Source organism: Corapipo altera, unplaced genomic scaffold, assembly GCF_003945725.1.
Source record: "Corapipo altera isolate COAL_440 unplaced genomic scaffold, ASM394572v1 151, whole genome shotgun sequence".
Classification (NCBI taxonomy): domain Eukaryota; kingdom Metazoa; phylum Chordata; class Aves; order Passeriformes; family Pipridae; genus Corapipo; species Corapipo altera.
In genome coordinates, this window is record NW_020884976.1 from 336,997 (window position 1) to 359,964 (window position 22,968).

General features: G+C 58.1%; 1 protein-coding gene across 2 annotated transcripts; it reads right to left on the reverse strand.

Moving 5' to 3' along the window:
• Positions 1-422: 422 nt before the first annotated feature.
• On the reverse strand, positions 423-20,614 carry SCARF2 (scavenger receptor class F member 2). 2 transcript variants are annotated; one of them, XM_027665484.1, is made up of 12 exons: positions 20,220-20,270; positions 14,787-14,845; positions 13,849-13,891; positions 13,059-13,160; positions 12,249-12,768; positions 11,926-12,144; positions 11,424-11,552; positions 8,801-8,904; positions 8,604-8,721; positions 7,045-7,166; positions 2,764-2,916; positions 423-2,436 (listed from the first exon to the last, which is right to left on the reverse strand). In XM_027665484.1, exons 5-12 carry the CDS (start codon positions 12,728-12,730, stop codon positions 1,232-1,234), a joined length of 2,532 nt encoding a protein of 843 aa, XP_027521285.1. In that variant the 5' UTR covers positions 12,731-12,768; positions 13,059-13,160; positions 13,849-13,891; positions 14,787-14,845; positions 20,220-20,270; the 3' UTR covers positions 423-1,231. The 2 variants fall into 2 exon arrangements, with proteins under 2 accessions (XP_027521285.1, XP_027521284.1); XM_027665483.1 differs by lacking the exon at positions 13,849-13,891 and having other exon boundaries at positions 20,220-20,614.
• Positions 20,615-22,968: the final 2,354 nt, after the last annotated feature.

Here is a 22,968-nt window from a genome sequence, read left to right on the forward strand (position 1 = left end):
CTGGGTCAGAGCCTTGGACCCACTGCCACCCCCAGTATCCTCCCAGCATCCTGAGCACCCAGCCACGGCTGGGCTCTCTTTGCCCAGTGGCCAGAGCTCTCTTGAACCACAGGTTCTTGACCCAGGCTACACTGAAGAGTGTCAGTCACTGGGAGTATGCTGGATACTGGGGGATGAGGGACTCTTTGTCTTGCCCCCAGGGCTGGTCTCCTGATGCCAGGTGAGCACATAGCAGCAGCCCCAGCAGGGACCTGCGTTCCCCCCGTCTGCTGCTTATTACCACCTGCCTGTACTTGCTGCAATGTCATCCATCTCCCCACTGCACCCCACTTAGGACCAGGATAGCACTCAAGTAAAACTAGGCAATTCCCAGCATGTTGCTAGCCCCTGGGGAGCCTGGGCAGGGAGAGATGGCATCCAGCTATGGAAGAAATACACTTTTATTAGGAAAGCACTCTGCAGAGGTGCCAGGCTCTCTCGTACCAAACTAATCCCTCCAACTCTGCTGGATGGGATGCGGGAGCCCGAAGGGTGTCCAGCTCCGTCCATAAATAGCACTTCCTCCTGGACAGGAGCAGCCCCAGGGCAGAGGAAGGGTGGCATCAGTCGAAACCAGCTCGACCCCACGCCGGCACAGCGCATCTGCGGCAGGACCAGCAATGGAGAGCTGTGCCTGGAGCCCAGGGCACTGGGGCAGGGGGTCTGCTGCCAAGGATGGTTGTGGGCCATGCCTGGCACTGCCCTGGGCACTGAACAGCAGCTCAGTGAGAGGAGCTCTCCGGTGCTCTGCAAGCCCAACAGACCAGAGTGGGATGCAGGAAGCAAGCGGCTCCATTACTGCAGAATATACCATGGGCACGTCTAGTACAACAAGCGCTGCTTATGCGATCAATAATACTGCTACAAAATAGAGGGGGGATATGCCACGCACCGTCTCTCCTGGGGTGGTGGCCGGGCCAGCTCCCTGTGGTCCTGCCTTGCATGGGGAGGGAGGGCGAGCTGCCAGACCCAGGCAGGGAGCAGGAGCAGGGCATGGATGGAGGGACCAGGTCGCAGGGCAGGGGTGACTAAAGGAAAAAGGAGGATGAGTGGTGGAGGGGGATAAATGGAGGCTCAAGGCTCTTCCAGTGCCCCCTGCCCAGTCCAGGCTCCCCCATCCACTGGTTGTGCTGGCAATGTCCTTCTTTCTGGTGTGTGGCCAGGCAGTGTGGGACTGGTGCCTGGTTCCTGGTCACTGTACTGCCTGGGCGGGCACAGAAGCTGCCCTGGATGGCTCCAGGCTGGCTTCTCGGCTCTTCTTCCTTGGAGGCTTCTTAATGGGGGTTTTCTTGGCTGCCTGCTCGCTGGGAAGAACCTGATCCTGGCTGCTGACAGCACTTGGCTTCTCCACCCACTTGGGCTCCCCAGCTGCTGCCTCGGCCACCCCAGGGATCAGTTTTTGCAGGTGGGGAGAGGTGGGCAGCAAGGGTTTGCTGGTCTTCTGGCCGCTGGCAGCTGCTGAGCGCTTGGCTTTCTGTGGAGGCGTGGGCTTCTCCCGCTGGGTGCCCACCCCATTCACCCGGGTGCCTCCGTCCCCCTTGTTGAGGCTCTGAGTCTTTTCCTTCAGCTGGGCAGCCAGCTCAGAGGCCAGCTGGGGATGCAGTGGCTCAGAGCGGGGTTTGCTGGTGCTGGGGCTGCAAGGAGCATCCTTGGAGTCCCCAACCCGCCGCTCCGGCTGGAAGGTGCCCATCTTTCGGAAGGCATTCTGCACTGCCCCATTGATGCTCTCCATCGGCTCTGAGCTGGCTTTGCTCCTCTGTTTGGGCTTGGAGGGTGACTGGGGCTCCCCAGTGAGGTTGGCTTTGCCCTCAGGGACACCAGGCTCCTTCGGTTGCTTCTGCGCTTTCTCCTTGCCCCGCATGCTGCCCTTCTCCTCCACTCTGCCCTGCACACTGGCTGATGTCTCGCTCGGGCTCCTCTTCCTCTTGGCCAAGCCCTGTCCTTGCTCGGGGCTGCTGGAGTGGGCAGCTGCTCTGTCTGGGGATTGGCTGGGTGCTGGCAGTGAGTTGGACTGGCCAGAATTGTACCTGCTGTGGATCCAGGAGACTTTGGGCTTAGTGGCTGGGTCTGGGGGACGGGGCTTGGTCCTTTCCGGGGATGGTGGCTTCCCGGGGCTGCGGGGCTCTGCAGTGGCATCTTCCTCCTCCCTGGACTGCTTGGAGAGGCGGGCGACCCGAGCGTAGAGAGCGGCGCCGGCTGAGCCAGAGCCGCAGGAGGAGCGCTCGCTGTCCGAGGACTTGAGCAGGGGTGTCTCACTGCTGTCGCCCGGGAAGGCTCTGACAGAGCCGGTCTCCTTCAAGAATGTGTATTCGCCTGCTTCCTCCCCGCCGGTGGGGGCCACCAGCTTGTCCCCGGGGCTGGCAGGTGTCCCTCTGTCCCTGCTGTCACCCACGCTCTCTGTGGGAAGAGAGCACAGGGATGTCAGGTGGGATGTGCCTGGCGAGGGAAAGGACTGAGATGCTCCTGCCGGACAGTGGGCTCCCCCTGGACTACCCTTGTTCCCACCTCCCAGTCAGGGACCTCCTGGCTCTTAACCCTGGAACAGCAAACGCCGGAGGAGGGAGCTTTGAAACTGCGTGGGAGGCAAAACTAACACCTGCATCCCTTCCTGGGGCACGAGAAAACAGGGTGACACAATCTCCACTGTGCAAGGGTGACACCTCTTCTTCGAGCAGGCCCCTGGTAATGTCCCCAAAGTCTCCTGGGGATGCACCCCCTGCTCACCTTCATGGGGGACGCAGTACACTGGCCCCTCGTCCGTGGTATCGAAGGAGGAGAAGGAGCCACGGGATGACCAGGATGGGGAAGGCTGGTCCACCACAGAGGGTGGCTCGATGAAGCTGCAGTTCAGGGTGTTTTCCAGGTCATGGTGGGCCACTGCAAGGGTAAGGAACTGCTGTCAGTGCCCGTTCTGCCAAATCCCCCAGTACCCCCCTCCCAGCCAGGAGGGTGGGATGCTGCACACCCTTGCCCACCTTCCCGGTGGTACTGGGGACAGGGACAGCATCCAAGGCACAGGCACAGCTCTCACTGCACCTCCCCACCAGGTCCTCCAGCCAAGTGCCCACAGAAGCCATCAACCTGCAGTGGGGGTGACCAGCATCCCCCATGCCTAGGCCATGGGCAGCAGAGACTGTTCAAGCCTCACACCCCCTCTCCATGGATGGTCTCCACTGTCCAGACTGAGGATGTACATGGCAGAGGGATGAGCCACCCAAAACCCTGAGTCCCACAGGACACAGTGAGTGGCCTGGTGGTCACCCATGAGCTGTGCAACCTGGCAAAGCCACCTCACAAAGAGAGTCCTAGCACTGTGGCTGTCCCCTTCTCAGGGGAAGAAATTAGTTGCCAGCTTTAATTCCACTAATTCCCACTTCAGCATCACTGACTGCATTTTCCTTTTCCATCTGCTTCTGCACAAGGATGCAGAAGGATAATAAAAGGATGCCAGCAGCAGGAGATGCACATCACTGTTTTTTCCTGAATTCTGCAACTTTTTGATCCCTTTGACAGCTTCTCCCATTCTGAAGCTAAGTAGGAGCAACCCCCTTCCTGCCGAGGGGCCACCTGCAGAGAAGCCAAGTGGAAGAGACAAACCACAAGAAAAAAACTTGTTGTTTAAAAAATAAAATAAGGAAGCTCAGCAGTTAGTTGCCTGGGCTGGAGGGATGGGTTTTTTTCAGCTTTATAATTTTTGAGGCTTTTTGCTGGATAAGTTCATGTTCCAACACACCCTGCAGGGCTTCCCCAGAAGCTCACAGCTTCAGCATTGCCCTTGGGTACCCACAGGACTGTGGCAGCAACCAGCTGGGAGGAAGGACCCTCCCAGAGAGCCAGGCAGCATCAGATGCACTTGTCCCAATCCCTATAACGCTGGCTTTTGTCCCTTGGGACAGTGATGAGTTGCCTCCAAGGCCAGGCAGGGCCTTACTTTGGAGCAAGGGCTGCAAAAGTGTGGTCCTAGAGGGTGGTTGGGCACTGGAACAGACTCTCCAGGGCAGTGGTCACAGCCCTGAGGCTGCCAGAGCTAAAGAAGCTTTTGGACAATACTCTCAGCATACGGTGGGATTGTTGGGGTTGTCCTGTGCAGGGCCAGGAGCTGGACTCAATAATCCTTGCCAACCGAGAACATTCCATGATTCTATGAAAACCCTGTACACAGACAGGATCCCAGCTGTATATGGATATTTCCAGGTATTTGTAAGCTCTGCCTGCACATTCCAACTGCATCCCAATCCCAATTCTACCCCAGTTGTGCTGCAATTTCCTGCTCGGACTGTTTGATTCTTGCACCATATCCTTGTTTTACAACAAAATTTAGTGTTATTGGGATGCCCACTGGAACGCTTATCTATTATTAGGGAATCTGGCTTCAGACATGCAGGGCTGTTAATATGATGGCAGTGCTGCACGTTTGTCCCTGCATAGTTTGGCTTTTTGGATTAAGGTAAAAAAACTCAAGCAGAGATATTTAAAGAGCAAACGACCCAGAGAAGGGGAAGCAGCAGTTCCAAAATGTCTTTCCTTATAATAAAAACCAAAAAGAGAAAATTAAAAGCAGCCGGCTGGAAGAAGATGAAGGGAGATGCTTCCTGAGAGGAGGTGTGACAAGTGACTGGGACTTACAGCCAGGAGGCATCTCTGGGACTCCAGTGAGACCCAGGATACAGCCAAAGGATGAAATGAGGATATGCAGCTCACCCAGAGATTTTGGGAAGTCTGGGGTCCCCAGGGATTTATTTCCCCCGGGCAAAATATCATGGGCTGGTGGGGCAGGGAGAAATGTGGATGCCTCCTGCATATTCTCTCCTGCCACTGCTCCCCGAAATCTTCTGGAGCCACAGCACCAGGGTGCCAACCCAAACTTTGCTTGCACGGTGGCCAACTGGTTTCTAGACCAGGATGGAGCAGCGAGGAGCTGCAGAAGGACCATGAGAGGGGGATTCCAGAGCCCTCCTGGCCACCCTCTCTCAGTCAGCCCAAGCTCCTCATGATCGGCATCACCCTCAGGGCTGGTTGATCTTTGCTGCTTGGAGAGAAGATGAGGTGGTGGGTTGTAGAGCTTGGGTTACCCCAGCATCTGTGGGGTGACATGGGACTGAGACCCACACTGGTACCACTGACACTCCAATGAGCAAATCCCACACAGAGGGATGCCCAAACCCTGGCACCATGGCTGCTTGCGTCAGCCCAGGATGTGGCCCTGCAGGCTGCCAGCTCAGGTGTAATCCCTAGGGAGATGTTGTGGATCCAAAGCTGGTGCCAAGGTTGGGAGTAGCTTTTGAGGGAGAAACCTGGGGCGCCAGGCACCTGTTGAGCATCAGTGGGGCTTCAAGACCTGCTGTCTCACCTGGGAGGGTTCTACCACGTGTAGACTTGTGCTCACTGGTGTTTGAGCCCAGATGAGAAAATCCACCTGGTTCCAGTAAACATATGGCCCAGAACGTGAACAGATCCAGAGTGACCATCGACTGGGCATCAGCCAGCACCAGTTTCACTGCAACATAGCCATGGGGTCCTGAGCACCTCCAGCACTGACCTGGCACTTGCAATGGGGCACTTCAGCATACCCTGGACCCTCCTGTTGGGGCAGGACCAGTGTGGGGAACAAGTGGCCTCTGCCACCAGATACTGCCTGCTCCGGCTTCCAGGTGGGGCCACATGCTGATGTGGCAGTGTGGTTACCAGGCATCAGGAATGCAGCTGCCACAGGCAACTCAACATTATCTGCTGTGATGGATAACACAAGGCAAGCCCTGACCAAAGCCTTTCCCTCCAGTGAAATAACAACCCTCAGCCCCATAACAGACTCCAGGAACAGCCCCAGCCCTGCCAGGACCTGAGACCATCCTGAGCATCCTTAGTCTTTCCTGAGGCCGCTGCTGCCCTCTGTACACAGACTGGCTGGACAGGTGCCAGCTGCCCATGGGCCGGTACAGGGAAGGCACAGGCAGCCCCCTGTGAGCCCCCCCTGCCCTTGCTGCACACAGGCACCTTCTGTCCTCCCTGAGCCCTTCCCGGCCCCTTCCACAAACACAGCCTCTATGATCCTCTGTTATCCTTGCAGCAGGAATGTTTCTTGGGCCCCAACACACCCTGCTCCAGGCAGCGCTTTGCTGTGCCCCACGTGGTGAGGGCTCAGCTTTGATGCTGAAGCTCAAGCACATTGTGCAGGGATGGGGGTCACCTCTGTGTCCCATCTGGGATAGGGAATTTGGCCTCACACTGAGCCACTGTGCACTAGGATGTGGCTGCTTGGGGCATTTCCACGAAAGTTCTGGGCTCAGGAAAGGAGGCTGGGGCTGAACCCCATCCAGCACAAGGTGGGGAGTGCTGCCTTCACCCCAAGTTTATTCAATGGGTTGCAGCTTATCCCCAGTTCCTCATGCTGCAGAGGTGCAAGGAGGGTGACAGTGGACAGCATCCCCCAGCTGCCTGGATGCCTGGAGTCCCCAACAGCCCTGACAGCGCCAGGTCAGGGGCTTTGCCAGGTGTGAGCAGTCCCCTGCAGTGTGGGGAGCTCAACCCAAGTCTCTGCCCCTCCACCCACAACTCTGCTGCACACAGCAGCAGGGGGGGCATCCCCCTTGGGTGCTCTGGCTCCAGACAAAGCTGGGTCAGGGTTAGCTCAGGACCAAAAGGGTAAAAGAGGCATTTTGCCGAGTGACAGGGACCATTCCTCTCCACAGAAACCTCAGGAGAGTAAACCCAAAATCTGAAACTTCTAAGCAGAGCTCCAGCACCAGGTACCACCCTTGCCTCACAAAGCAAAATTATGTGCTTGGGGATCCAGATGTTGCAGTAAGAAAGGGTTGAGCCCCTGTTAGCCAGGAGGCTTGCACCAACCATGGTAACTCTCCTGAGGACACACGTCCCTGTCACCACTATGCCATGCTCACCACCCTGGTTTGGGGCTCAAAAGGAGCCACACACACTGCCCTGACAGGAATAAAGCCCCTGGAGCTTGACTGGCTCTCTGCACCCTCCCCAGCTCCAGCATCTTACCCACGACCTTGGGTAGCTTCTGGCGGCGCAGAGGGATGCGGGGGAGCTTCATCCCGATCCGACTGAACCGCCCGCACAAGCGTCTCGGTGTCTTCTTGGCTGCTGCTGGGTCCTGGCTGGAGCTGCAAGAGAAGGTAATGGCACTGTCAGAGAGACACCGTTCCCCTCCCCGCGGTGGGGACAGACTTCATGGGTGAAAGGGACAGCCTTCAAAGGTAACAGAGATAGGCAGGAGCTCAGGGATGCTGCAAACGCAAAGAGGGTTTTGGAACAATAACAGGGTGGATCAAAGCAGGGGCATGCCCAGGGCGCAGGGAGTTGGGGATCCACCCAGGCTGCTGCCAGCCCTGGGCACCAGCTTGCACTGCACCAGGAAGCAGAGTAGTGCCAGGGGATGGTGGCAAGACCAGAACCAGCCATGGCCATTGGCAATGCAGTCCCAAAATACCCACAACACCCGGTCAAGACTCTGAATCTTTAAAAAAAATTAAAATCATCCCAATCCAAAGCCAAACACGTGGCTTCTCTTTATTTGCTCTCTGGTTTGGAAGCCTCACGGGGTTGAGTTTTCAAGCAATTTTCTGCAGCCGCAGAGTGGCTTTGCATGTGGATGGAAGGGAACCTGTGCCATGCCCACTGCTGCTGTGATCCCTCGGGATGCTCTGGCAAGGGACTGCACTGGGACAGCACCACGGGTCACCCAGAGGTTTGGAGACACTGTGGTCCGGACACCCTGGGAGAGACGAAACTGGAGCCATTCCCCTTCTCCCGGTGCCATACCTCAGCCCACAGGGCTGCCTTTGTGCTTTATCTGCAGGATAATTTCCTGCAGCCCCCAGGCTCTCCAAGCCAGCTGTGCTGGGCTGGGATTGAGCTGGCACGGCTGCAAGGGGAGGCTTCTGGAAAATTCCTGTGCAGTGGCTGGTGGCACGAGGGGGTTTTCTCTGTAGCCGGAGGAGCTCCAACTGTCCTCTCGTCTCTTGCTGAGCAGCAGAAGCATTTCTCCTTGCTGTGGGTCTGTCCCTATGCCTGTCCTCAGGGCAGGATGTTACCTGGTGATGCCAAAATGCTGCCAACATCCTGACCTTGCTTCAGGAACTCACTCTCCCAGCCCTGATCATCCTCATGCAGAACAGTCAGCATCCTCCCTGTTCCCTAGGTCTCATTCCATGGCCCAGGGGTTTGTTCTGGGGGTCTTGACCACGTCTTAATGCCCTTGTTGTATTTCAGGATTCCCTTTGCAGATCAGTTCCAACCCCCTGGAGACTGGAGGAGACTTGGTGGGTCTCCATAAAGTGCTGGCCCACAAGAGGGAAACAAAGTCAGGGAGAGCAGGAAGGGGCTCCCCAGGCAGGGCTCATCCCGAGGCCCTCTATCAGCCCCAATGACGCAGCAGGACCTGCTCAGACCCCAGGGACCAGCACGGTGCCACATGGGTAGCACTGCTCTGTTTCCCTACAGCACCACTGTCCCAGCATGGTCCCCGCATCCCCCTGTCAATCCCAGACCCCACTGGTCCCCCACATTCCCAGCCTGGTGAGATCCCTCCCGGTACTCACCTGCAGGCTTCGTCCTTCTTGCGGCAGACACAGCAGCAGCAGAGCAGAGAGAGCAGGAGGATGAGCAGCAGCGCCAGGAGGGCCCCTGCCCCGATCACCCCCATCCTCTGGTTGGTCTCTGCAAGGCAGACCCGTGGCTCAGCCTGGTGCCAGCCCTGTGGCAGTGGCAGCCCTGGCTTGTGCCCTCCAGCACTCACCCATGTGACAGGCGCCTGTCAGTGGGTCGCAGGCGCCATCGTGGCAGCTGCAGGCTTCGGCACAGTTGGCTCCATAGCGTCCAGCAGGGCAAGTCAGGTTACAGCTGGAGGGAAGGGGCTGGATGAGAGTGGTGCATCGGGCACAGCAATGTGGGGCCGCTTGGCTGCTACCTTCTCCCAAGCCCTCCATACTTCAAGGAGCACTTCTCTAGCTTGCTCTGACAACTCAACCACACCCTGAGGGACCCTGTAACCTACAGGGATCAGTAGCCCATTGCCCACCCAGCGGTTTCGCCCATTACTCTGGGGATTTGGCCCAGCTGGATCTCTGACAGTGTCACTGCTCCCCTTCACCCATTTACCATTCCCCTTCACCATTCCCCTTCACCATTACCATTAGACATGGTAATTAGGAAAGGTCATTAACCCAGCAGTCACATCTAAAGACACCCTGGTGTCAGGCACAGGGATTCCAGCTCAGCTCAGCAGTGATGTGGCTGCGCACCCCAAGGCCCATCCCTGCCAAGCTGCACAGAGCTGCAGTGGCCACGAGCTGGGAAGATCCCGACTGATTTTTTTTTTTTTTTTGGTCTCCAAGAAGGAAAAAACCAGAGGAGCCCCTAGGCATCCACTCCATCAGAGTAGGCCCCCCCAGTTCAGCTCTGCCTGGTGTCAAATCTCCACCACTGGTAAAATGACCTCCATGGTGGAGTCACCAAGGCGATGGGGACATGCATGAATGGGCACCAATCCATGAGCATATCAAGGACTTGAGCATGGAAAACATGCACCAGGCACATGCAAAAGCACCTGGGCCTCTCGGGAGCGGGACCAATCCAACCCGTCTTCCCAGCTGTGGGCCAGGCACTGCAGAGCCTGACTCAGATAGATTTGGAGATGCCAGCAGCACTGCTGGACACCAAATCCTCCACCAGCTGTGTCCTGGCTGCAGCAGCCACAGCTGTAAGGAGCCAGTGGGCCCCAGCCCAAACCTGCTCCTCCAGAGACGCAGCTGCCCCCTGTCCCTGGCACGGTGCCTGTAGGCGGCTCAGCCCATTTCACACTCCAACGACTTGCAAAGCGCCGCCTAGGCCAAGCTTTGTGCCCACCATGTGCCCACCGTGTGCCTGCCGTGTGCCCACCATGTGCCTGCCGTGTGCCCACCAGGATGGGTGCTGAGCCCCCATGTCCATTCCAATGGCTGTGCCGGGAAGCAAATGCAGCAGAACAGGAGCAGGGATATTCCCTCAGCAACACAAAACCTTTCACCCCACCAGTTGGCCCCACATTTCTGCCCCAGGCTGAGGTTTTGGGAGAGCAGAGGGGGGTGATTTTTTTCCAGGAGGGTCCTGACAACTCTGGGAAAGACAGGGAAAAGATAAAGCACTTTGTGCACACTTTAGCAGCTGTTCCTTTAGTATCCTCCCGACACAGAGCTGAGAGGATACTCCTTCATGGCAAGGACATTGCTTCTGCCTTCCTTCCAGAAATCCCATTTTTAGTAAAATTATACGCTGCTGACAAAAACACTAGTTTGCACATAGTGACAGGGATCTGCCTGAGCACTGGGAATGTCCCTGAGCCTGCCCGGTGTGCACTGCGTGGCACAGTTCAGCTCGCGGTTATGGCACCAGGACGTTGCTGGGGCTGGGCTGCATCCTGAGCATCCTCCATCCCCACAGTCCTGGTGCTGTGCTGGGCTCAGAACAGTTTAATCTCAGGTCTTTTCCAACCTAGTTGATTCCATGACTCTGTAATCCATGCTCTGTCCTCTGGCACTGTGCCAAAAGCATCACTGCACCCCCCCTGCTGAGCACTGGGACCCTCTCACCTCTGCCTTCACTACCAAAGTTGGCCATGATGCCCAGGCCGGGCATCCTGAGCTGGTGCCTGTGCCAGTGGCTCTTTCAGCACTGTGAGTGGTTGGTGAATCTCCACAAAAATAAACCCCAAAACGCAAATGCTCCCCGTTTCTATGCCCTGAATGAAATGCCAGCATGGCCAGGATGCCAGCTCCAAATCCCTGTCCTTGTCATCACCCTTGCAGTAATTACTGGGAAATCCTGAGCACCACCCGGCAGGACCTGGAGGAACTGTCTGCATGTCCCAGATGGGTGGGAAACTCTTTCCTCTTGTTTTCAAACAACATTTCAGTCCCATGCTGTGAAAACCCACCCAGGGATGTGACCAGGCCCTTGCACCCCTTTCCTGGGCAGGGGGAAGGAGGGGGCCTGGGTAAAACCCTGGCCAGAGGCAGAGCTTGCAGCAGGACCCCCCGCGGATGCCATGCCTGTGAGGCTGTTTGTTATTCTGGGATGTGGTTTCTTCTCTCTTTTTGGATAGAAATTCCACCCTGGACTTAAAAAAACCCAACAAACCACCATTTTGTCAATTTTTTTTTGCCAAATAGGCATTTTCTAAAGCACAATCCCTCTCACAGCATGACCTTGCTGCTAAAGGTTCTGTGAGCATGTCCTTCCCTCTGCTCCCCACATCATCCGAATTATCACCTGTGAGCGCTTCTACAGTAGGAAACCCCTCAGCTGAGAACCACATAGGACCCAATGGGGCAGGAGGTGCCTGAGCATCACCCCCGAAAGTGTGCTTACTGTGCCTCACTTACTAGGTGCCGTGGGAACCAGGGTGGCAGAGGCACCGCCCGGTCTCGAAGTGGCACTGGCCATTGACGCAGTCGCTGCAGACGAAGGCACAGTTGTCCCCGTATGTCCCGTTCCAGCACTTGGTTTCACACCTGTGGAAGGATGAGGGCAGATGACTGGAGCATCCATAGCACTTGGGGACCTCTGGCATCCCCCTACATGCAGGGAGATCAGGCTGTCACTGTGGTGGCTTGGGGTTTCTGAAGCCAGGAAAGGGGTACAGGGATGGACTGAGCTCTCTGGCACAGCCATGGGACTGGGGGGAGCCTGCAAGACCCGTGCCCTATGCCCAGGTAACGCCTTGCGCTTGCAGTGAGGCTTAGCTCTCAAGCTGGGATGCTTTCCTGCAGACTCTTGTACCTAGGATTGGTTCCAGGGCTGCAGAACCCCACAGCAACCCTATTCCCTGCGCAGGGAGAATCAGGGAAGCCAAGCATCACTCTGCCAAGATCCGGCTGCACTTACCGGTCTCCGATCCAGCCCGGGTTGCAGTGGGAGCACTTGCCATTGATGTGGTTGCAGGTGTGGCCGTCCTTGCAGGGGGGACAGAGCTTCTCACAGCCCTCTCCGTAGAAGCCAGGCGAGCAGGGCTGGTCACACTTGGTACCATTCCAGCCCGCCTCACAGGTCAGACAGCGCCCGTCTGCCACGGTGCATGGCTGCAGGCTCTTGCACTGCCCACACCTGCAATGGCCAAGGGGGAAACCATCACTCAGCGCAGCCCCAAAATCTCCTGCTGCTGCATCCCACCAGTGCCGGATCAGACCCAGCAGAGTCTGCCCACTCACCGTCTCCGGCAGCCTTGGCCGTAGAAGCCGGCTGGGCACGGCTCGCGGCAGTACTTGCCCCGGTAGCCTGGCTCGCAGGTGCAGGTCCCATCCACCTGGTTGCACTTGCCCTTGTAGCATTGGCAGTAGCGGTCACAGCGGGGCCCAAACGTCCGCTCCCGGCACTGGCAGCGCCCCGTGAACTGCTCGCAGGGCGAGTTGTTGCAGGAGCACTGGTTGTTGCAGCCGCGGCCCCACCAGCCAGGCTGGCACAGACAGTTGCCTGTCTGCTGGTCGCACTGAGAGTTGTGGCTGCAATAGCAGGAGCTGGAGCACTGCGGGCCCCACCAGTTGGGCTCGCAGGTGCATTTGCCTGTCTTCTGGTCGCACTTGCCATGCTTGCAGAGGCAGATGTTTTCGCACTTGGGACCCCAGCGGTTGAGGTTGCAGGTGCACTGACCTGTCACGTCCTCGCACTGCCCGTTGGGGTGGCAGCTGCACATCTCTTTGCAGTCGGGACCCCAGAACTGCCGTGGACACTCTGCAGGGAGATCCATCAGCCCCAGACTACCCAGGGGGACAACCCCACCACTGGAGGGACCCACAGTCCCAACAGGACCTCTTGACCACCATCCTCCCTCTCTTCCCTGCAGCACACCGGATTTCAGAGGAGACCCCGGCAAAAGGACAATGCCCAGGGGACAGGCAAGGGTAGAGCAAAAGTATTCAAAGCCTGATCCCTAATGCTCTGCTCTGGAATGTCACCCAGGATAAGCTGGGGCCACCCCAGTGAACCCTGCTGGGGACAGGAGGGCTCCTGCCAGTACTCACTGGTGTCGCAGTTGGCGCCGAAGTAGCCGTGGCGGCAACGGCACTCGCTGGGCCTGACGCACACCTCGTTCTCCTTGCAGGTAAAGTTCCCCTCGCACACGGCTGGATGCACAAACAGACGGCAGGCATAAGTGTGAGTGCCTGCTCCCCTGAGCACTGCCTACTCATCCCTGCTCCCCTAAGCCCTCCTAAAGCCCCCCAGAGCAGGGGAAGGGCTGTGCAGTAGCCCTCTGAGTGCTGCTGAGCTGTGGCACTATCACCATCCTAGCAACCACAGTGGCTGGATGGGATCCCCGCCAAGAAAATGCCACCAGCCTCCTGTCACCCAGCTCAGCTCCAACTCTGCCACCCAGATCAACTCCATCCTGGCCACCAGCCTCCTGCTACCCAGCCAAGCCTCGTCCATGCCAGCAGCTACACCCAGTGGGGCACTGTCCCTTGCTCAGCTCTGCCTTGAGAGAGGGGAGATGGGGGCATGAGATAGAGGGGTTGTGGGCAGCCATGAGCATGGTCCCCTTCCTTGCACTCCTTATGGACCACAGCAGTGCCACTCCCACCCCACCACTGCCTCTCCTCCACGGCCACCAGCCCCCTAAGGCCACCCGCCCCTCTCCTGCTGAGGGGAACTTGTGCTGAGGCCGATGACTGGAGCCAGGCAGGCACATTATGTTGGACAGGCAGCATGGACAGGCAGCACTGCAGTGCAGGCAGGTGCTTGCAGATCCCACACGACCCTGGACAAGCTTCCTTAGGCATCGGGAGAGACAACCACCCACCCCAACCACCTTACCTGGGAGTTGTTAGACCTACGGTGATGGATACTATAGAAAGCCCTAAAATAGATAGATTACACAGATTAGGAGCAGTGAGTCTAACAGTTAGAGCAGGTTGGGGGGCAGGAGATGGGGACAGCCCACTGTGGGACCGTCCTCCCCACACTGTCCTGGCAGATCCTGTCCTTCTCCCTTCCAAAGGGGATGCATCCCATTCCCAAAGCATGCAGCGAGTGGTTACAGGGCTCATGCACAGTGGGTTAGTTGGTTACGTGGGCTTTGCTACCAGCTGCGAACTGCCACCTGTGGCTCTCCCGGGCTGTGGTGAGCCCCATGGACAGCCGAGGCTGCAGGGAACCCTAAACAGCCACCTTCACTGTGGTGGCAGTGCAGGGGATGATGCTCCCAGGGTTTCATGTTGAGCATCCATGCTGGACTCACTGTGGCCCCAGTAAAAAGCTGTGACACCTTGTATGGCCCCAACCCAGGCTAGGTGGTCCCTGCCCGCCCCAGCAGCCTCTCCCCATTGGGGCCACGATATATATGTGCCTGGTCTGGGCAGCTTCTTCTCCACCAGAGGCTCTGGCTCAGCTCCCCATGCTGTTGCAGCACCCACGGGGAATCTCAGTCCCATCCCTGCAGCTGCACCTTTACCCCAGGGGACACCTCGTTGTCCCTTGGGTCCCTGTGCAGCAGCCCCAAATCCTTAGACCCAGAGCTGGCTGTCAAGGAGAGAAACCCCCACAGCTCTGTGACCCTCAGGTCTGGAGCTAAGCACCCTTTCCATCCACATGATGCTGGAGCACTGCAGAGAGGCAGGACCCCAGCTGCAGTCCCCAGGACAGGGGGTCCCAGCCACAGGACACATCAGAGTGGCCCCTGACAGTGGTGGTGAGGCCAGGAGGGCTCAGCAAATGATGGGCAGTGTCCAACAAAGCAAAGTGGCAGTGTTTACCTATTAAACACTCGCTTCCTTGTTGCCTCCATCCTAGGCAGCACACAAGCACCGAGGAGCTGCAGGGGAGAAAAAAAGCATCACAAATAGTTATAACCCTCAGAAAGTCCTGGTCCTTCCCAAGAACCCACCAGGAGCACTGAAGCCATGATGGTGAGAGGTCCTGCCAGGGGTTGCTGCATTCCCACGGGACAGAGAGAGCTCTTGGCTCTTCCTCCAGCACTCAGGGAGTTATGGGTCTGCTGGGGGCCTCCCATGAGTGCTGCTTGAGATGTCCCACCAACCACTGAGGTGACTAGAGGAGCAAAGATGAGACCACTTCCTCTCATTAATGAGTGATGAAACAGCAAAAGTCATGTTTGCAACCTCTATAGTAAAAAAAATAAATAATCCAAAGAACCCTCCCCAAAGCTGGGAAAAAAGGGAAGACTCTAAAAGGGGAAGACATGATCTGAACCCCAGGCTTGCTGCTTGGTGGCCTAGGGTTGGCACCCCAAAGGCAGGCTGGAACCACCTGGCCAGAATAGCTGGAGCACAGTCAGCTCCCAGGAGATGCCCCCATGTACCAGCAGGGGGATGCCAACTACAGGCAACTGGAATGTGTCCCTGATCCCCTGGGTGTCCTGCAGTGCCACCACCTCTAGGGAGTACCAGGCACAGGGTTATCAGGCAAGATATGTTTGGCACAAGCTTGATCAGGATGGGGCTCAGACTCCCTCAGAGGCTCAGCCAGGGGTGCTCAGCTCCCTGCCTGGATGGGACACACAGGGACACCTCACCCGCACTTGGTCAATGACTTCTCCAAGCAAATGTTCGGGGGCTCATGATGCTGCAAGTGAATGTGGGAAGTACATTTCCTGTGCCACAACCTCACAGAAATCCCTGTTTGGGGACCCTTGCTCATCCCCGGAGCCACCCACTTGTCCTCAGGGTGACCCACACTGCCTGCTCCCACGGGCGATGGGAGTGATGCTGGAGGGTCACAAACAGTCAAAGCAGTTGCTGCAGTCAAGGAAAACTTCACCCGGGCTGGTCTGCAGCACAGCCTGGAATGCATTTGGCTTTTTTTTTTTCCTTTTCTTCTTTATACGTAACAAATGCAGAAGAGGAGGAGACAGCAAGGAAGTATTCGCTCAAAACCCAGCGCAGTCACAGGACCACGTCTGGCTGCCAGACTGCCTCGTCCTGGGGCCGAGGAGGGAGCTGCCAGCAGCCCCTTGGCCAAACTGGGGTACTGGGGATGCAGCTCCCACCACTGGCCCCTCGGCGGGCAGCACCCATGCGGCTGAGCCAGAAGCATCGTGTCCCCCTTTTCGTGGACGGTGAAAAGTTGGAAAGGAGGCAGAAAAGAACCACAAAAATGATTCGAGGCCTGGAAAAAATGCCTTGCAGCCAGAGCCCAAAATAGCTCCATCTATGCAGCCTGTGGAAGCGGTCGCAAGATGCTGCGATGGCAGCAGCACGTACACCCCCCATCATGGGGACCCCGGGGCTTGAGTGGAGGGCTCTGATCCTGCCAAACATGCAGGAGGATGCACGGGGTTAACAGCAAAGGGGGGTCAACCACCAAATCACCTCCCTGAGGACTGGGTGGGCTGGAGTCAAGGTTCTTCTCTGCAAGAGGCTTCAGGCTGCCCTTCCTGAAAAGCTTTGTCAGCTGTGCTGGGATGCTCAGGTGGGGAAGGGTCCACAGTGCCTCTGCCCTCCCATGGCATGGCCAAAGCCCCCACTGTTCCACTTGGGGTTGCTTTCACCACTCCACTCTTTATAAATTCAGTTTGGTGGGGTTTTAGATGAAACCGTTGCAGGTTTGCAAGAGGAAACTCCTCTGCTTGGGAAACCTCCTCCCTCCAATGGCTCAGCCTGGCCACCAAAATGGGCATCATGGGGGATGCGCCAAAATGCATCATTCTTGATGAAAGCCCCAAGCTGACAGCATGGAGCTGGGAGTCACTGTAACACAGTGGCAGGAGGAAAAACTCTTCTGCCACGAGCTGGAGGAGGCAAGTAGCACCTCTACCACCACCAGCTGGGATCCAGCCCACCACCTCTTATCTTTTGGGTTTATCTTTTTCCTGATAGCTAATCTCTCTTTGCCTGTGCCTTCTAATGGCAACCCACACCCTGCTCAGCCTGTGCCTTGTTTATTAGCAGCTTTGACAGCAATCAACCTCTCCTGTGGCAAGGATGCATCACTGGGAAACCAGTGCTCCCAGTATGGTACCAGGACTGGTCCCTGAGCACAGCCAGCCACAGGGAGGGGCAGTACTGGCTGCAGGTGACCAGTGCCATTAGCATGTTGGACTAAAAGATGTTTCATGGCCTCAGCTCCTTAACAGAGATCCACTTGCCCCATGATCACTGGAAAAGGATAACTAGGAGACGTGTTTAAAAGCTTGCTCCTGACCCACATGGACATGCCACTGAAGACATCCAGTGCAAATACATATCCTATTTCCTTCTCTTTCCTTCAAAGTGCTACAAATGCTGGGAAAAGAAAAAGGAAAAACTGCCTCCAAACTGTGGCTGGGGCTGGGGAGCTCAGCTGATGTGGAGGAAGAGGAGCAGGATGTGGGCAGACACGAAGCTGTCACCTGCAGGGATGAGCGCTCCACGCCAGACTTGGCCCCAGCCCATGGCCACATCCTGCTCATGCTGAGCATCAGTGGGACCTCAGCAAAGGATCTTGGGGTTTCCACAGAGGCAGAATATTTTTCTTGTGGATTAGTATCCTACATCATTCCCTGTAACATGTCCTCTCTACCAACAGCTATGGAGAGGGCTCCTGAGGCAGGAGGGATGGCTCCTCACCCAGACCAATATAGCCCTCCCTGAACAATGAGGAGCAGGCTCACACCCCTGAAAGCAGGAGCAAGACCCTGGGGCTTGGGTGGGAGCTGCTGCCCATGGTCCCATGTGAGACCTCCCTGCTCAGCCCACTGGATGGAGCTGCAGAGGAGCCCTGTGGACACCCAGCATATCCCTGGCACTCAGAGCATTACTGGCACCTTCCCCATCCCCAGAGCTCCTCCATCCCTGCCTTGCTGCTTCTCCCAAGCATCACCCCAGTGCTAATCTCCTTCTTTCTTTGTGTTACCCATCACTTGGTGCAACCCAGCTTCCACTGTGTGGGACACAGGACTTTGGTACCAGCAGGTCCCAGCCAGTGGCACACTCCCAGCTGATGCCAGCTGCAGCTCCCCAACCCCAGCTTTGGAGTGCAGGCAGACAGAGATCCCGAGGGCAGGCAGGAGTAGGACCATGTACATAAACAGAAACCATCTGGACAGAGAAAGAAAATAAAAGTAAGTAAACCCCCAAGATTATCAAATGAGAGCATTAGCAAGAGAGCAGGACAGGGACAAAGCAGTGCCCAGGCTGTCACCAGCCTGCATCCCCACCAGCACCTTTGGAGAGGGTCATGCCAATGGGCAACCAATCATAAGAGAGGTTCAAATTTAGCGACAAGTTGCATTTAGAACACAAAACCCCAAAGAGCCCCAAATATGTCCTTTTCTTCTGCCCTAAATAGCTTCTTGAATTGCTCCTTGCAAGCCAGATCTCAGGAAGTCACATAATCCTCCCCTTGAGCCCTCCAAAACCTGTGGTGGCATCTCCACAGGATGCCTGGATGGGCTTTGCAGAGCCTAGAATCCAAACAGCAGCTTCACCAGGCTCAGGTGGGAGACACTGGGACCCCAGGCCACCTCCAGCCCCTCTGCCCCCAGCCCCAGCCCCAGGGCAGGACCTGCAGCACCAGGGTGATGGGGCCAACAGGACAGGTTTGGATGGTGACATGTGGAGTGTCCTCCATGCCCATTGTACACAGTCATGATGGCGGTGGGTGCCAGGCAGGTGGGTGGACAGAGAAGAAGGGTTTGCGGAAAGGTGAGGGGTGAAAAGTGATGCAAATATCATCTGAGCTTCCTAGAGACCATCCCTGTCCAACTATCCCCAGCTCCCAGGCTGTCTTCGGGTCCTGTCCCCACAGGAGGATGGACACCACTCCCTGCCCATCCTATCATCCTGTCCCACTCAACAGCCAGTGCCTCTTGCACACCCCACGAGTGGCACAGAGAGCGAGTCCAAGCCCTGCAGGGCTGGTGCAGCATCTTCTCAACCTTCATCCAGTGTGGATGGGGGGGGGGTCCCTGTGCAAGGGGAAGCACCCAGGCACCCCATCCCCAGGACGTGGTGGCAGCTTTGCTGTGCAGGTCACAGGCAGCGGAGGAGGGACAGCTCCCTGCATCCTCCCCTGTTGTGGAACAGTATGGGCAAGAGCTGTGGCTGCTCTGGCTCGTGAAATGCCTCCTTAGGAAACTCAGGCTGTAATTTGAGGAGGGGGCACCAGCGCCCTGCGGGCCTGCTGAATGGAGCCATTATACGGCCCCTCTCACTCGCAGCACATGTTTTCCTTGTGGACTCGTCTGACCTCATGGGCGAGATGTAAAGGTGCATTTATGGCCTGGGCCCCCCATCAGGGTCAGGGGATCCAGCTCTCCCAGGCAGGAGGCAGTAGTTGTGGACACTCTCCCCCTTTGCTGTGGCCAGCCTGGCCCAGGAGCCTGGGCAGCACCATGCCTGAGCTCTGTGAAGAAGCTCGGCTGAGGTGATGCTCTGCAAAGCAGCCTGTGGGACACAGAGAGCACTGGGAGTGGGGACACAGCAGTGCCACCTCCCAGGACCCTGCCCCTGGCCAGGCAGGCAGGATGTGACCCCTGGGACAGCTAGACAGTGTCAGCACCCACTTTCTGAAGCCAAACCCGAGGGTCCTGAAGCTGCCAACTCCACCATCATCAGCAGCCCAGTACAGCTCCACCATGATACCCAGAGCATCCTGCATCCCACCAGTCCAGGCTCAGTAGCATGACCGGCCCCCGGGGGGTGCAGAACCGACCCCCCACAGTGCAACCTGATCCCTGAAGGCACCCAGGACCAGCTTCCTACCTCAGATTCTGCCCCAGGGATGCAGGATTTCCCCCCTCACCCCTACCTCTCCCCTTAGTCCATCCCCAGAGACATCAAACACCAGCTCCCCACAGCAGAACTGGCCCTGGGGTATACAGAACCGGCTCCAAAGGAATTCAGGACCGGCTCTCCTCAACACGACCGGTCCCGGTGGAGTGCGGGACCGGAGCCAGGGCATTCGAGACCGCCTCCCCGCAGCACTCCGGGGATCAGAATCATCCCCCGCCCCGGCCCCACTCAGGCTGGGTTTCTCACTCCCGCCCCGCCGCCGGCTCCCCCCGCCTCAGCCCCGCACAGGACGGACTTTGTCTTGGAAGGCGCCCAGCGCGGCGGCTGCCCGGGATGGGGGATGGACCGGCGAGCCCGTCCCGTGTTCTGTCCCGCGGCCCCGACCCCGCACCGCGGTGGGGGTCCGGTCCCGTCCCGCCCCGCACACCCTGCACACCTGCCCGCCCCCGCTCCTACCCGCCGGCCCTGCAGACGTTCCTGCCGCGGGGGCTCAGCTCCTGCGCGGCTCCGCGGCTCAGCACCGGCAGCACCAGCAGCACCAGCAGCGGCAGCAGCGCGGCCCCGGCCCGGGGGCGGCGGGGCGGTCGCAGCGCACGGGCCTCCATCACCGGCGGAGCGGCGGGGCCCGGCCGGACCCGGCACAGCCCATACGGGGCCGGTCGCTGTCCCCCTGCCCCGGCTCCGCCGCTCCCAGTCCCCGCCCGCCCCGGTCCCCGCCGGTCCCGGCTGCCGCTCGGCGGGCGGAAGCCGCGGTGTGATCGCTTCGCCGCCGCCTCCCCCGCGCCCCTCTCGGCAGCGGCGGGAGGGGCCCCGCCGCTAGCCAGGAAATTCCGCATTGGTTCCCCTGACGGCGGGCCAGGCTCCGGGGGCCGCCGCCGCCGCCGCCGCCCCGGCCCCGGGCAGCGCCGCCCCGACGGTCCCGGGGAAGCTCCACCGGGTGGGCAGCGCCGCCGAACGGGGGGAGGGTCCCCGAGGGAGAATGGGAGGATGAGAAGTCCTGGCTTCCAGGGCAGCCCGGGGGTCCAGCAGCTCCCGGGAGTCCAGGGAGTCCAGTGTCCCCGGGGTTTGGAGGGGACCGAGATCCGGTAGCACCGGGGATCGGCTGTCACGGTGGTTTGGAAGCTCCAGGTCCCCGGAAGGCCCCGGGAGACCGATGGCCCCGGGGTCTGGATGTTCTGGGACCCAGCAGCTCCAGGGGTCTGAAAGCCATAGGTGTCCAAGAGCCCCAGGTTTTGATTGTCCCAGAGGTCTGGCGGTCCCAGGTGCCTGGGAGTCCCTGGAGTCTGGCAGCCGAAGGTTCTGGCTATATCTAGGATCTGCAGCCTTAGATGCACAACAGCCCTGGGATCTGTCTGACCTGGAGTTCCAGCAGCTCCAGGGGTCCCACAGACCTGAGTGCCCAAGGGCCCACGGGTCCGTCTGTCTTGGTGGTCCAGTAGCCCTCAGAAGCCTGAAAGCCCCATTATCCATCTGACCCAGGAATCCAGCAACTCCAGGTGCTTGACAGCCCCAGGATCTGGCTGTCCCAGAGGTCTGGTAGCCCCAGGTGTGTGACAGCCCCAGTGTCCAGCTGTCCTGCAGGTCTAGCTGCAGTGATCTGGCATCTCCATGTGTCTGGCAGCCTGGACCAGACTGTTGGGAGCCATGCAGGAACCCATGGTAGCCAAGTTGTGCCAAGGAAGCATGACCCTGCACAGGAACACAAGGGCTTCAGAGCAGCCACTGGTTAACCCACTGTAAGGACACAGCTGGGAACTGGGGGGACACCTGGGCACCCACAGTGGTCCCACACCTCTGGCCTGGTAGGGCATCCCGATCAATAAACGGCTTCAGCTTGACAGTGCAGTAGCACTGAATGGGCTGGTGTTTCCTTGGCCACCACCCCGGGCCAGCTGCCTGTTCAGCTCAATGGTCACTGCAAGCGATGCCTCAAGCTTCTCTGAGCTCCTGGGACATCTGATAGTGGTATGGGGAAAGTGTGGATGAGGACACCCTGGCCATCTCCCCCATGGTGGCACAAATGCAGCTGAATAGCTGCATCCGTCTCTTGTGAAGTGCTGGCTGTTTGCAAATTAAGAGCTGTGGAAGGTGTACAGATGGTGCATCTCCCATGGAGCTGGCTCTGAGGGTCAGATGTGGAGCCTGTGGATGTGGAGCCTCCATCCCAGCAGGCATGAGTTGGGCAGCACCATTTTGGAGAGGATTAGGGAGTTCTGGGTGGTGTCCTGAGCACCTTCCCAGCCCAGGGATCCCTGCATCGAGCAGAGAGTAAGTGCATTTGATGGGTTCTCACCACCTTTGGTGTTTGCAGTACTGATGTGCAGGGAAGGCTTCTCTCCTGCTGAGACAGGTGACTCCCAGTGGAAAAGTCTCTAGTGGTCTTACCAGTGGGAATATAACCATTGTGTAGCACTCCCTTTCCCCCTCCTTTTTCCCCTCTGTAGCCCTGGTACGTTCCATGTGTTTGGCAGCAGCACCAGGAAGCAGCATACCTTGCCCATCTCCCCCTGCCTCCACATCCCTGTCCCTCTTGTCCCATCCTGCTCACAGGAGCAGGAATGTGAAGACCACGGAGGCACAGATTGCTCCCTTAGGATGATTCAGCCTCAGGCTGAGCTCACCACATCCCTTTCTGTCAGGGAAAATGGGATGGGGAGGGGTCAACTCCAAAATTAGGCAGGAATCTGGGTTTGGTGGTGGTATTCCCATGCCTTCTCTGGCAGTCGTGCCCACCTCGAGCTTTTAGTCCTGCTCTGGCTCTTTCCATCCTAGGATCCCCTCCCCATAGTGCTGAGCAGCCCTGGTGCTCCACTGCCCCGGTCATGATGGGGCGGGACAGCCTCACGCTGCCTCACCTTCCCCATGCTGGTGCTTTGTGTGAGGATGTGTTTGCTTTTGGATGGTTTCTGGCTTCTATAAACTTAACTTCTCTTCCTCTTCACCAGCAGACAACATACTCCAGCTGCTCTGTTTTCACCAGTCTAACTCACAGAAGGGGTTGGGCCATAGCCAGGGAGATAAACTGGTCCCTCAAAAGATGCTGCCAACTAGTGTAAGAGGCTAGAGAAGCTGAGGATGCTGTGAGACAGAGGCGGAGGGAGGTTTTACAGTGCTCTGGGCTGGCTGGTGCTGCCAGGACCTGGGGGATTGCACAGCCCACAGTTACCAGCCACCCATCCCTCCTCTCCCTGTGATCCTGGCAAGG